The 15,590-nt window shown below is 45.4% G+C and overlaps 1 protein-coding gene across 1 annotated transcript in view; it reads left to right on the forward strand.

Annotated features, from left to right (window-relative positions):
- cog2 (component of oligomeric golgi complex 2) overlaps positions 1–15,590 on the forward strand; it is a 93,664-nt gene that overhangs the window by 16,136 nt on the left and 61,938 nt on the right. Inside the window, 3 exon segments of the mRNA XM_085998184.1 lie at positions 720–823; positions 8,110–8,218; positions 14,841–15,020. Coding sequence (XP_085854310.1) covers positions 720–823; positions 8,110–8,218; positions 14,841–15,020 — 393 coding nt within the window.

The raw sequence follows: 15,590 nt of genomic DNA on the forward strand, positions 1-15,590 counted from the left end.
TCCGATCCTATCACTGTTTTCTAAGTGCTCAGCTGTTACATCTTTTATAATGGACTCTAGCATTTTCCCCACTACCGATGTCGGGCTTACCGGTCTGTAATTCCCCGTTTTCTCTCTACCACCTTTTTTTGAATAGTGGGGTAACATTAGCTACCCTCCAATCCATGGGTACTGTTCCAGATTCCATTGAATGTTGGAAGATGATCAGCAATGCATTTAGTATTTCTAGGGCCACTTCCTTAAGTACCCTAGGATGTAGATTATCAGGCCCTGGGGATTTATCGGCCTTCAGTCCCATCAATTTCCGTAACACCATTTCCTTACAAATACTGATTTCTTTCAGTTCCTCCCCTTCATCAGACCCTATGTTCCCCGACATCTCTGGGAGGTTATTTGTGTCCTCCTTTGTGAAGACAGAACCAAAATATGTATTTAATTGGTCTGCCATTTCTTTGTTCCCGATTATAAATACCCCTGATTCTCAAGTAAGCCCATCCCTGGAGGTCAGTTACATGTGAGCACCAATGTGGATGCAGTTTCTGAATTAATAGCAATATCTGAGCATTTCACTGTGATCTGTGGGGAACCAAATGAGCTGAACCTTGGAGCTGAGTATTGGCGTGAGAATATAAAAGCCAGTGCTTTATAGTTCGAGTTGAACGCATCAAGTAAACTGACAGTCACAAACGTCCCTGCTTTATACATGTGTGCCCTTTCAGATGTGTGTGTTGAGACTGCTTCAAGTAATCCGATCAGTGGAGAAAATTGAAAAGATCCTTCACTCTCAGTCTTCCAAAGAGGCTTCTCCCATAGAAATGAGCGGGTAAGTGTTGGATTCTCTGCATTTTCGAAACATCACGACCATGCATTGACCTGTCGCACATTCAAAAGTAAAACTGCACCCCAGTGTGACTTGAGAGAGCTAGAAGAATTGGAGGGAGGGAGAGAGTGCTGGGGAATGAGCTGGGCCAGGTTGACCAAGTGTCTGTGGGAGAACACTTGGGTACGAGTGATCATCATATCATAAGATTTAGATTAGCAATGGAGAGGAGCAAGGAACAATCTAGAGTGGAACTTCTAAACTGGAATAGGGCTAACTTCAATGGGATGCGAAAGGATCTAGCCAGGGTAAAATGGAATCAAAGACTGACGGGGGAAAAACTGCAACAGAGCAATCTTTAAGGAGGAGATGTTCCAAGTACAGCCTAGCTACATTCCAACAAGAGGGAAGGGTAAATGAACCAAAGCAAGGGCTCCTTGGATGACGAGGGAGATAGAGATGATGATGAAACAAAAAAAAGAGGGTGCATGATGCATATCAGGTGAATTCTTCAAGGGAGAACCAGACCAAATACAATCAGCTGAGAGGGGATGTGAAGATGAAAAATAAGACTGGCCAAGAGCGAATATGAGAGTAGAATGGCGGTTAACATATAAGGGAACCCAAAAATCTTCTACTAGCATGTAAACAGCAGGCGGGTAGTAAGAGGCCAGGTGGAGCCTATTAGAGACAAAGAAGGTGATATATGCTTAGAGGCGCAGGGCAAGGCTAGAATACTCAATTAGTACTTTGTTTCGGTGTTTACTAAGGAGGTGGATGCTTACAAAATATCGGAAGTGGAAAAGGTAGAAGCAATGGAAGGGGTGAAAATTGATAAATAGGATGTACTAGAAAGGCTGGGTATGTTTAGAGTGGACAAGTCACCTGGTCCAGATGGCTTGCATCCCAGGTTGCTAAGGGTATTGGGGGAGGAGATAGCGGAAGGGCTTGCCATAATTTTCCAATCTTCCCTAGATGCGGGGGAGGTGCCTGAGGATTGGAAAGTGGCAAATGTGACACCATTGTTCAAGAAAGGGTGTAAGGACAATCCTAGTAACTACAGGCCGGTCAGTTTAACATCAGTGGTGGGTAAAGATTTAGAAACAATAATCAAGGAAAAAAATTAACGGGCACTTGGAGAGGTTTAAGCTAATTAAGGAGAGCCAACACGGATTTGTAAAAGGCAGATCATGTTTGACTAATCTAAATGAATTTTTTGATGAAGTAACAGAGAGGATTGATGAAGGGAATGCAATGCATGTTGTCTACATGGCTTTTTGGAAGGCATTTGACAAAGTACCACATAGAAGGCTGGTTAACAAAATTGAGGCTCATGGAATAGGTGGGTCAGTGGCAGCTTGGATAAGGAATTGGCTTAAGGATAGAAAACAGTGAGTTGTGGTAAATGGCTGTTTTTCAGACTGGAGGATGGTAGACAGTGGTATTCCCCAAGGGTCAGTGCTGGGGCCACTGCTTTTTTTGATATATATAAATGATCTGGATATTGGAATACAGAGTAGAATTTCTAAATTTGCCGATGACACCAAACTTGGGGGTGTGGCAAACAGTGAGGATGATACCAATCGACTGCAACAGGACATAGAAAGGCTAGCAGAATGGGCAGACAAGTGGCAGATGGAATTTAATGCAGAGATGTGTGAGGTGATGCATTTTGGCAGAAGGAACAGGGAGAGGCAATATACACTTAATGGCACAGTTTTAAAGAGTGTGCAGGGACAGAGGGACCTGGGAGTTAATGTGCATAGGTCCCTGAAGGTAGAGAGTGGTTAACAAAGCATATGGTATCTTGGACTTCTTAAATAGAGATATTGAGTACAAAAGTAGAGAGGTTATGCTGAACCTTTATAAAGCGCTGGTTAGGCCACAACTGGAGTATTGTGTCCAGTTCTGGTCACCACACTTTAGGAAGGTTGTGAGGCCCTTGAGAGGGTGCAGAGGAGATTTACCAGAATGGTTCCGGAGATGGGGGATCTTAGCTACAAGTACAGGTTGGAGAAGCTGGATTTGTTTTCATTGGAGCAAAGGAGGTTGAGGGGTGATTTGATAGAGGTGTACAAGATTATGACAGGTTTGGATAGGTTAGATGGGGAAAAGGCTGTTCCCACTAGTTGATGGTACAAGGACTAGGGGACACAGATTTAAGGTTTTGAGCAAGAGATACAGGGGATGTGAGGAAAACCTTTTTTACGCAGCGAGTGGTGATGACGTGGAAGTTGCTGCCGACGGAAGTGGTGGAAGTGGAGACACTCGGTGTTTTCAAGGGGAGACAGGATAGGAACTTGAGGGAAATAAACTTGCAGGGCTACGGGGATAGAGCGGGGGAATGGGACTGACTGGATTGCTCTACAGAGAGCCAGCGCTGACTTGATGGGCCGAATGGCCTCCTTCTATGCCGTTATGACTCTATATACTTTATTCAATAGAGTGGTGATTTAGATATCATTGGCTGACACACTCTCTGCCCCACTGAGGACTAACGTGCACAAATTAGCTAAAGCATCACAGCAACACAAAAATTTCCAGGAGCAGAAAAGACTTAAGTAATACTGTATTCCATTTTGGCAGATGTGCAAATTTCTGCCAGCTGATATGCAAATTAATTAAAATTTGATCTTATGCAAATTTCTTAGAAAGAAGGCAAACAATCAGATCGACCAAAATATTGTACTATAACTGTTGCCTCACAGCGCCAGGGACCCGGGTTCAAATCCGGCCTCGGGTGACTGTCTGTGTGGAGTTTGCACATTCTCCCCGTGCTTGCGTGGGTTTCCTCCCGGGTGCTCCGGTTTCCTCCCACAGTCCAAAGATGTGCGGGTTAGGTGATTGGCCATGATAAAAATTGGCCCTTAGTGTTAGGGGGGATTAAATATGTGGGGTTACGGGGTTATGGGGATAGGGCTTGGGTGGGATGGCTGTCGGTGTAGGGACCGGGTGCTAGGGTTTGGATGATCAGCCATGATCTCATTGAATGGCGGAGCAGGCTCGAAGGGCCGAATGGCCTACTCCTGCTCCTAGTTTCTATGTAAACAAAAAAAATGCTCTGAGAATTTTTTTTTAAAAACTAAATTTTTTTCAATGCCCCTTAGATTTTTCTCCTGGGTTTTAGCTCGCAACAGTGTCCAGGAAATTAATCTTCAAATCCTACAGACTCCAGGGCATTTTGATTTGAAACGCTGAATGGCCTACTCCTGTTCCTATATCTTTTATGTAGCTCTTGATGATGTTTTTACGGTAACGCCACCGAGTGTTTCGAAAACCTGAGCTGTATTGGATCATTTGACCCATTCCGTTGGCATCAGGGAGATGCTGCAGTCTGAGCAGGTGCAGAGTTTCCCATCGTCCATCAGTAGGATTGTGTCACTGAATGGTAGGCTGACACACAGTGAAAGCATATATCTCCTTTTGATGTAGAAAGCATTTCTCAGTTTACAAGGTATTTAACAGCATGGAAACAGGCCATTCGGCCCAACTGGTCGATGCCGGTGTTTATGCTCCACACGAGCCTCCTCCCACCCTCTTCATCTAACCCCATCAACATATCCTTCTATTCCTTTCTCCCTCTTGAATTTTTATCTGGCTTCACCTTAAATGCATCAATGCTATTCGCCTCAACCAATCCTTGTATCGAGTTCCACATTCTCACCACTCTCTGGGTAAAGAAGTTTCTCCTGTTTCCCTATTGGATTTATTAGTGACCATCTTACATTTATGGCCCCTAGTTCTCGTCTTCTCCCATAAGTGGAAACATCTTGGCCTAGAAATTCGGTAGGCTTAGCGCCGCATTTGAGGCGCTAGAGGGCCTAGCGCCGGAGTTATGGCCAGTTGAGAAATTCCCTGGGGCCCTAAATCGGCGTTGCACCGGTAGCGCTGCGCCGGCACCGATGACGTCATCGGTGTGCGCAGCGTCCCGGTTGCCGTGGTAACCCGGCCCCAAGCCGAAATTCAGTTGCGCCCGCCTCGCCCGTGGCAGGCGCAACTAAGACTCTGGCAACAGAGTCTTCCCCCAGTGTGCGCCGGCGCATAAAGGTGGAGCGGCGGCCGGCCGCGTTCCCGGCGGCCGCCTGCCCGCACCTCCCTTCCCGGACTCCTGCATTCCCCCCCCCCCGCGGCCCTGATCAGTGTCTGATGCGAGCCCGGCACTTCCCCGAGGTGCCGGGCTCAGATGTCGGGTCAATCCGCCGGACAGTTGTCGGCTGCAGGCAGCTCCTCCTTAACAGGAGGAGGAGGCCTGCAGTTCCCCCGCCTGCCGCACCGCATCGGGTGCCGCAGCGGGGGATTAGCGCCGGGAAACCCAAGTTCACGCCCGTTTTGAGGCGCTAAAGGAGGGTTTTAGCGCCCGCCGCCGTCTAGGCCCGGCGCACCCGAATTTTCGTCGCGCGCTGCCGCATTACCGCTGGCGCAAACTTTCTGACGCTACAGCCCTGGCAAGACCAAAACCCAATTTCTAGGCCCTTTTCTATGTCTACCCTATCAAACCCTTTCATAATCAAGACCTCTGTCAGGTCACCCCTTACTCTTCTCTTTTCTAGCTAAAGAGCCCCAGTTTATTTGAATTTTTCCCCCAAACTATTTGAAAACAAGCTGCAGTGTTAATTTTACAGGTGAAATTTCATCTGCTATCAGCATTAACACTTCTCTTGTTTATTTGTTATCCGCCATGTTTTTCCCTGTCTGCTCCTGACTATACACAGGTTTTTAAAAAAAAATACAAATTTAAACCTAACTAATAAGCAAAAAGATAATTCCAAAAAATATTGTAGACAGATTGACTGGGATGGAGCTTTTATATAATTGAGAGTCACAGCCTCACTGCTAAAAGTAACACAAAACTGTTGCCTAAATTAAATTGGGAGTCTGACTCCAAGAGCCCATAAGGATGGCTGGTTTAAGTATAGGTGGATGCATTTGCTTCTGAGGTTAGGCACATTGTGCACCTAACACTTCGCATTCAAGTGAACAATGTGGAAAGCTTTTTACGTAGGAATGACAGCACAGAAACAGGCCATTCAGCCCAACTTGTCGCAAGTGATTATCAGCAACAACTTGCATTTATACAGTGCCTTTAATGTAGAGAAACCTCCAAAGGTGCTTTACACAGGCATAATCAGTCGAAAAACGACACAGCCAAAGGAGGAGATATTTGAAGGGCTTGGTCAGAGGTGGATTTTAATGAAGGTCAGAGGAGGAGAGGGAGGTGGAGAGGTTTGGGGAGGGAATTCCAGTGAGTGGGCCTAGACAGCTAAAGGTACATAGATACATAGATACATAGAAGATAGGAGCAGGAGTAGGCCATTCGGCCCTTCGTGCCTGCTCCGCCATTCGATGAGATCATGGCTGATCCTTTAATTCAGTATCCCGTCCCCGCCTTCTCTCCGTAACCCTTAACCCCTTTTGCCCGTAGAAATATATCTAATTCCCTCTTAAATATATTTAATGAGCTGGCGTACACTGCCCTCTGTGGCAATGAGTTCCACAGGTTCACCACTCTGAGTGAAGAAATTCCCCCTCATCTCTGTCCTAAATGGTTTAGCCCTTATCCTTAAATTATGTCCTCTAGTTCTGTTCTCACCCGCCAAGGGAAACATTCCTTCTGCATCCAGTCTGTCTAGACCTGTCAGAATTTTATACACTTCTATGAGGTCCCCTCTCAATCTTCTAAACTCCAGTGTGTACATCCCTAAACTACATAGTCTCTCCTCATAGGTCATTCCCGCCATTCCTGGTATCAGCCTGGTGAATCGCCGCTGCACCCCCTCCATGGCAAGAACATCCTTCCTCAGATGTCCTACAAACACCAATGTTGGGATGAAGGAATTTCGGGATACACACAAATAATAGTCCTAATCCCATGCGATCACCCTGTTTCCAGATCACCCAATCTTCCTTTCCTTTAACTGCCAATCTAAATTCTTCTCATGCTAACATGGTCTTTGTTTCATTCCTGAACGCTGACATCCTTCACCTTGCTCTCAAAAATTCACCCTTCCCCAAAAGAAGCTAGTAACAGTTTTGCCCCTGCTTCTGCCAGCACTAAGTGCTAGCCTGCTAGGAGTTGCGTGAGAGGCCAAGACTGCCCTTTAAACTCCCATGCCTCCGTGTGCTCTTACTGACAGGCTGCTGAGATGAGGGAAACCTGCGTTTGATCTGCGCCATATCTTGCTGTTATGACAACCTGGTACCTCGGAGCCGCCCTGAATTGTGTCCTCTGAAAAGTTTGTACACACAGCCAAATCTCACTGTTACACACTTGTGAGAACTGTCAAAGTAGCTCTTGTCTGAGGTCCAGATTTGACTGCTTTCTCAGTTGTAGACTCATAGAATAGTACAGCACAGAAGGAGGTCATTCGGCACGTTCTATTCTGCACCGGCTCTTTCGAAGAGCAATCCAGCTAGTCCCACTCCCCTGCTCTTTCCCCATATCCCTGCAATTTTTTCTCCTTCAAGTATTTACCCAATTCCCTTTTGAAGGCTACCGTTGAATTTGTATCCACCACCCTATTGGGTAGTGCATTCCAAATCTTAACCACTCGTTGCGTAAAAAAGTTTTTTTCCTCATGTTGCCGCTGGTTCTTTTGTCAATCACCTTAAATCTGTGCTGAGATCTCGTTATCGACCCTTCAACCATTGGAAACAGTTTCTCTTTATTTACTCTATCTAAACCCTTCATGATTTTAAATACCTCTATCAAATCTCCTCTTGACCGTCTCTGCTCTAAGGAGAATAGTGCCTTATGTCCTTATTTACTCTTATCTAAACCCTTCATGATTTTAAACACCTCTATCAATTCCCCTCTGATCTAAGGGGAACAACCCCAGCTTCTCCGGACTATCCACATAACTGTAATCCCTCATCCCTGGGACCATTCTAGTAAATCTCTTCTGTACCCTCTCCAAATCCTTCATGTCCTTCCTAAAGTGTGGTGCCCAGAATTGGACGCAGTACTCCAACTGGGGCTGAATCATGTTTTATATAGATTTAGCATAACTTCCTGGCTTTTGTACTCTATGCCTCTATTTATAAAGCCCAGGATCCCATATGCTTTATTAACTGCTTTGTTAACCTGTCCTGCTACCTCAAAGATTTGTGCACAAGCACACCCAGGTCTCTGTTTTTTCACCCCTTCAAAACGTAATGGATTTTCTTCATGGACAGTGCACTGTACAATGTAACTAAAATGGTTCTCGACATTTTTTGCCGTTGTCATTGACATTTTAACACCCTGAACCAGCGCATCTGTTTAGTTTTCTCCTTGTGCTTTTTCTCTACAGTCCCCCCTTAGCCGGTCAGATGCTGGAAAGGATCGGGACTGAATTTAACCAATTACATTTTCACGCCGTGCAGAGCAAGGGAATGCCCCTTTTGGACAAAGTGAGACCTGTAAGTGTGAAATTTGCTGTCTGGTTCAGTGCAGTTCTGATTCTGTAACAGGAGCTGTGAATATATAAAAAAACAGGACCAGTGCACTCCACAGACCCATCATCAAAGCAGGCAGACTTTTTTTTATTTTAATTTTTTTATTCATTGATGGGATTTGTCGCTGGCTAGGCCTGCATTTAGTGCCCATCCATAATTGCCCTTGAGAAGATGGTGGTGAGCCGCCTTCTTGAACCGCTGCAGTCCATATGGTGTAGGTACACCCACAATGCTGTTAGGAAGGGAGTTCCAGGATTTTGGCCCAGCGACAGTGAAGGAACGGCGATACAGGTCCAAGTCAGGATGGTGTGTGTCTTGGAGGGTATCTTGTAGGTGGTGATGTTCCCATGCGTCTGCTGCCCTTGTCCTTCTAAGTGGTAGAGGTCGCGGGTTTGGAAGGTGCTGTTGAAGGAGCTTTGGCGAGTTGCTGCAGTGCATCTTGTAGATGGTACACACTGCAGCCACAGTGTGCCGGTGATGGAGGGAGTGAATGTTGATGGTGGTGGATGGAGTGCCAATCAAGCGGGCTGCTTTATCCTGAATGGTATCGAGCTTCTTCAGTGTTGTTGGAGCTGCACTCATCCAGGCAAGTGGAGAGTATTCCATCACACTCCTGACTTGTGCCTTGTAGATGGTGGAAAGGCTTTGGGGAGTCAGGAGGTGAGACACTCGCCGCAGAATTCCCAGCCTCTGGCCTGCTCTTGCAGCCACAGTATTTATATGGCTGGTCCAGTTCAGTTTCTGATCAATGGTGACCCCCAGGATGTTGATAGTGGGGGATTCAGCGATGGTAATGCCATTGAATGTCATGGGGAGATGGTTAGAGTCAAGTGGGGGGAGTTAAAAGAAATGTTGTAGTGGTAGGGGATAGTATCGTTAGGGGGATAGATAGAGTTCTTTGCAGCTGAGAGCAAGAGTCCCGAAGGCTGTGTTGCCTGCCAGGGTTAAGGACATCTCCTCTGGACTGGAGAGAAACTTGGAGTGGGAGGGGGAGGATCCAGTTGTCGTGGTCCATGTTGGTACCAACGACATAGATAGGACAAGGAAGGAGGTTCTGCTGAGGGAGTTTGAGCAGCTAGGGGCCAAATTAAAAAGCAGAACCACAAGGGTAATAAATGAGCCACGAGCGAATTTGGCTAGGACAAATAAAATTAGAGAGTTAAATGCATGGCTCAAAGACTGGTGTGGGAGAAATGGGTTTTGCTTCCTGGGACACTGGCATCAGTACTGGGGCAGGAGGGAGCTGTTCCGTTGGGACGGGCTTCACTTGGCCAGTGCTGGGACTAGAGTCCTGGCGGATCATATAACTAGGGCTGTAGAGAGGGCTTTAAACTAACTAGTGGGGGGGAGGTTCCTGGAGAGCAAATAATAAAAATGACAACAGAGAAGGTCATAGACTTAGGTAGCAGTGGGGAAATTAAAAACCAGAGCGTGTCAGGAAGGGGCAGAAGGTATGGAGTAAAAGGTAAAGTAATAAAAAGGGCAAAAGCAGGAACTAAGTGTCACAAAACATATTTGAAAGTTCTCTATCTGAATGCACGTAGCATTCGTAACAAAATAGACGAGTTAATGGCACAAATAACTACATATGGGTATGATCTTGTGGCCATTACAGAAACATGGCTGCAGGGTGACAATGCCTGGGAATTAAACATACCAGGTTATTTAACGATCAGGAAGGACAGGCAGGAAGGAAGGGGAGGTGGGGTGGCTATGTTAATACAGGAAGGAATCACTGTAATACAAAGAAATGATATTGGGTCAAAAGATCAGGATAATGAAACAGTTTGGGTGGAGGTAAGGAATAATAAGGGGAAAAAAACACTAGTCATAGAGTTTTACAGCACAGAAAGAGGCCCTTCGTAGTCTATAGGCCTCCGAACAGTCGCAACTCTGTTGGACGGTGTATCAATCAGGAAATAGTTGAGGCTTGTAATAAGGGAGCATCTATAATTATGGGGGATTTTAACTATCATATTAATTGGACAAATCAAATTGGGCAGGGCTGCCTTGAGGATGAGTTCATTGAGTGTATTAGGGATGGGTTTCTTGAGCAGTATGTAACTGAACCGACCAGGGGGCAAGCAACCTTAGATCTGGTCCTGTGTAACGAGACAGGATTAATTAAAAATGTCCTAGTAAAGGATCCCCTTGGAATGAGTGACCATAACATGGTTGAATTCCATATTCAATTAGAGGGTGAGAAGGTTGGATCTCAAACAAGCGTGCTAAGCTTGAATAAAGGAGACTATGAAGGTATGAGAGCGGAATTGAGTAGAGTGGATTGGGAAAATAGATTAAAGGGTAAGACGAAACATGATCAGTGGTGTACATTTAAGGAGTTATTTTACAACTTCCAAAAAAAATATATTCCACTGAGAAGAAAAGGGTGTAAAAGAAAAGCCATCTGTGGCTAAGTAAAGAAATTAAGGATAGTATTCGACTAAAAACAAGGGCATATAAGGTAGCCAAATCTAGTGGGAGGATAGAGGATTGGGAAAACTTTAAAAGACAGCAAAAAATAACAGAAGGATTGATTAAGAAAGGGAAGATAGATTATGAAAGTAAATTAGCAAAAAATATAAAGACAGATAGTAAGAGTTTTTATAGTTATATAAAAAGAAAAAGGGTGGCTAAAGTAAATGTTGGTCCCTTAGAGGATGAGACCGGGAAATTAATGGTGGGAAATATGGAGATGGCAAAAACACTGAATGAATATTTTATATCAGTCTTTACAGTAGAAGACACTAAGAATATCCCAACACTGGACAAACAGGGGGCTAAAGCAGGGGGAGGAGCTCAACACGATCCAAATCACTAAGGAAGTGGTACTCGGTAAAATAATGGGACTCAAGGCGGATAAATCACCTGGACCTGATGGCTTACATCCTAGGGTCTTGAGGGAAGTGGCGGTAGGGATTGTGGATGCATTGGTAATAATTTTCCAAAACTCCCTGGACTCCGCAAAGGTCCTGGCAGACTGGAAAACTGCTAATGTAACACCCTTATTTAAAAAGGGCAGTAGACAGAAGGCTGGAAACTATAGACCGGTTAGCCTAACATCTGTGGTAGGTAAAATTTTGGAGTCCATTATTAAGGAGACAGTAACAGGACATTTGGATAATCATAATTTAATAGGACAAAGTCAGCATGGTTTTATGAAGGGGAAGTCATGTTTGACAAATTTGCTGGCGTTCTTTGAGGAAGTAACATATAGGGTGGATAAAGGGGAATCAGTGGACGTAGTGTATTTGGACTTCCAAAAGGCATTTGACAAGGTGCCACACAAAAGATTATTGCTTAAGATAAAAAATCATGGGATTGGGGGTAATATTCTGGCATGGATAGAGGATTGGTTATCTAACAGAAGGCAGAGAGTTGGGATAAATGGTTCATTCTCAGACTGGCAATCAATAACTAGTGGTGTTCCGCAGGGGTCAGTGCTGGGTCCCCAACTCTTTACAATCTATATTAACGATTTGGAGGAGGGGACCGATTGTAACATATCAAAGTTTGCAGATGATACTAAGATGGGAGGGAAAGTAGTGAGTGAGGAGGACATAAAAAACCTGCAAGGGGACATTGACAGGCTAAGTAAGTGGGCAGAGATTTGGCAGATGGAATACAATACTGGAAAGTGTGAGGTTATGCACTTTGGCAGGAAAAGTCGTAGAGCAAGTTATTATCTTAATGGCAAGAAACTGGAAAGTACTGAAGTACAAAGGGATCTGGGGGTCCTGGTGCACGAAACTCAAAAGGTTAGTATGCAGGTGCAGCAAGTGATTAAGAAGGCCAATGGAATGTTGGCTTTCATTGCTAGGGGGATAGAATATAAAAATAGGGAGGTATTGCTTCAGTTGTACAAGGTATTGGTGAGACCGCACCTGGAATACTGCATACAGTTTTGGTGTCCATACTTAAGAAAGGACATACTTGCTCTCGAGTCAGTACAAAGAAGGTTCACTCGGTTAATCCCGGGGATGAGGGGATGGACATAGGAGGAGAGGTTGAGTAGATAGGGACTCTATTCATTGGAGTTCAGAAGAATGAGAGGCGATCTTATTGAAACATATAAGATTGTGAAGGGGTTGGATCGGGTGGATGCGGGGAGGATGTTCCCGATGATGGGTGAAACTAGAACTAGGGGGCATAGTCTTAGAATAAGGGGCTGCTCTTTCAAAACTGAGATGAGGAGGAACTACTTCACTCAGAGGGTGGTAGGTCCATGGAATATGCTGCCCCAAAAAGCTGTAGAAGCTACATCATTACATAAATTTAAAACAGAAATAGACAGTTTCCTGGAAGTAAAGGGAATTAAGGGTTACGGGGAGCGGGCAGGAATTTGGACATGAGTCTAGGTTCGGATCGGTCATGGCCCTGTGGGTAGCGGAGCGGGCCCATGGGCCGTGTAGCCTGATCCTGCTTCTATTTCGTGTGTCTAATTCTGTTAGATTCAGGAGATGGTTCTGTGATAGTAGATTGGCGGTTAGGATCAGATCAGCCATGATCTTATTGAATGGCGGAGCAGGCTCGAGGGGCCGATTGGCCTACTCCTGCTCCTATTTCTTATGTTCTTGTTGGAGATGGTCATTGCCTGGCACTTGTGTGGTGCAAATGTTACTTGCCACTTGTCAGCCCAAGTCTGAATGTTGTCCAGGTCTTGCTGCATATGGACACGAACTGCATCAGTATCTGGCGAGTCTCGAATGGTGCTGAACAGTGTGCAATCATCAGCGAACATCCCCACTTCTGACCTTATGATGGAGGGAAGGTCATTGATGAAACAGCTGAAGATGGTTGGGCCTAGGACACTGCCCTGAGGAACTCCTGCAGTGATGACTGTGGTCGTAAGGAGCTGCGATGGTCTGTATAACAATGGATCCAACAATAGATCAAATAATAAATTATTAAAAACGAACAATGACGAACAGCCTGTCCCACAGAACTGCAATGCCTTGTGCATCATGACAGACACTCCTCACCCCACCCGCAAGCCATGTGGGAGAGGTGAAAGACCAGATTAAAAATCAAGGCCAATTTGGGGGGGGGGGGTGGAAATCTGGAAAATTCCTCTGCGACCCCCTGAGGCGATGGAAAGCTAGTTCAGGAGATCACTCTGGCTCTGATTAATGGTATACAGTTACCCACCTTTTGTAGCAGGCGATCTCCATTCCAGCCACATGCTCTTGCTTGGAGGAATTCAGCAGAGGAATGAAGGTATTTCACAGAACTTTGCTCCTGTCTTTTATGATTCTTAATTTTCAGCTCTTGCTAATTGTCCCTGAAATTCCCGATTTATTTTGAAACCAAAGAATTGGGTTCACTTTCATCCCCCAATTGTCATGCAGGATCCTGGGAATCTCCGTGTATCAGGAGTCTCGTAGGATTTGGTTCATGTGTGCCTCTGTGGATTGCAACTGTGTCTGATGGGCTTGCCAGCTTCTTCCAGCTCTCCAGTACACGTGGAATGGCGTGCTATCATATAGTTGCTCTTACTCAAAATAAATTAGGGAAAATATGTTTCTCCTGATTACATAGGAACAGGAGTAGGCCATTCAGCCCCTTGAGCCTGTTTCCGCCATTCAATAGATCGAGCCTGTTCCGCCATTCAGTTAGATCATGGCTGATCTGTATCTTAACTCCATTTACCCACCGTGGTTCTGTAGCCCTTAATACCTGTAAGAGTCATGAAAGTGTAAAGAAGAAAGAAAATACTTTAAAATATTGGTTAAATATTATGGTACAGTACATTTGTTTATTATTGATGCATATTCTAGTATAATACAGTTAATTTACCTGACTGACTTATTGTATTGAGAAACCCCCTCTTTTCTTGTCCCAATAGGGGCTGAGAGATCCCCTTTATTCTTGCTACAATGGTACAGTCCTTAAGCTTGTCACATGATATCCAGCCATTTTACAGTTCAAGCACCACGAGGCTGGAGAAGGTAGAAGCTTTGATGGCTGGAGCAATACAGTTTTTGACCGTGTGCGTTTAAGCGTGTTTTGCTTTGTAATTCTGTTTGTAAGGTGTTATAGTAAACAGTTAAAAGACAAAGTTATGGTTTGGAACGTTTTATTTCGACACGCGTCTACTCGTTGCTAAAGCCTCAAAGCTCAGTGGCTGCATATTGGAAATTACGGAGCGCCACTTCAATACCCTTAACTAATCTCTCAATCTCAGCCTCAACAGTTTTCTGGGGGAGAGTGTTCCAGATTTCCACTACCCTTTGTGTCAAGAAGTGCTTCCTGACATCACCCCTGAACGGCCTAGCTCTAATTTTAAGACTATGCCCCTTTTGTTCTGGACTCCCCCACCAGAGGAAATAGTTTTGCCCTATCTACCCTATCAACTCCTGTAATCATCTTAAACACCTCAATTAGATCACCCCCTTAATCTTCTATACTCAAGGGAATACAAGCCTAGACTGTGCAACCTGTCCTCGTAATTTAATCCTTTTAGTCCTGGTATTACACTTTCGCTTTCTTTTCAGCAGTGCATGTTTTTACATCTCTCCCACCAGTTAATCCTGTGTTTGTGTATGCCAGCACAGTTTCCATCATGTATCCTGAATTCTGCTTGCAGCGAATAGCTGGAATCACAGCCATGCTTCAGCAGTCTCTGGAAGGACTGCTGTTGGAAGGCCTGCAGACTGCCAATGTTGAGATTGTACGTCCTTGTTTACGGACCTACGCAACCATAGACAAAACGAGGGATGCAGAAGCACTGATTGGCCAGGTGCTCGTGAAACCATACGTGGAAGAGGTGAGTCGGTGGATTGTTATTCCAGGTAACCTAGGAAGAATTTTACATTTTACCGTGAATCTGGCTCGTCTTTTTAGTCTCCTGTTCGCTCTTTGAGCAAAGCAACAGCATCGAGGAGCAGTGCGTGAGGATCACCTACGGGGCCGGGGGGGGGGGGGGATGGTGGAAAGAGGGTGAATCAAAGTCTGTCTGTAGGAATGAAGTGGTGAGGAGGGGAGAGTCACATCAAGGAGTGAGGTGGTGAGGAAGGGAGTGCTCTCGGTGAGTGTGATGGCAATGAGAGGAGACTGCCACAGGTAGTGAGGTGGTGAACACGGTACAATGCCTCAGGGATGACGACATGAGAGGAGATCGTCTTGGAGTAAGATGGCAAGGAGGAAACAGCACCTCGGGGAATGAGGGAGGAAGAGCAACTCGGAGTGGAGGGGAGAATGTCCCAGGAAGTGAGGTGTTGAGGGGATACCATCTCTGTAGACTCAGCTGACACTACCTCAGGGAGTTAGGTGGTGAGAGGGTCAGGGAGTGAGGTGGTGATGAAGGGAGAGTATCATAGAATGAGGTGGTGAGAGG

The sequence above is a fragment of the Somniosus microcephalus genome, chromosome 9 (assembly GCF_052327205.1).
Source record: "Somniosus microcephalus isolate GS21.2 chromosome 9, FLI_Smic_1.0, whole genome shotgun sequence".
Classification (NCBI taxonomy): Eukaryota; Metazoa; Chordata; class Chondrichthyes; order Squaliformes; family Somniosidae; genus Somniosus; species Somniosus microcephalus.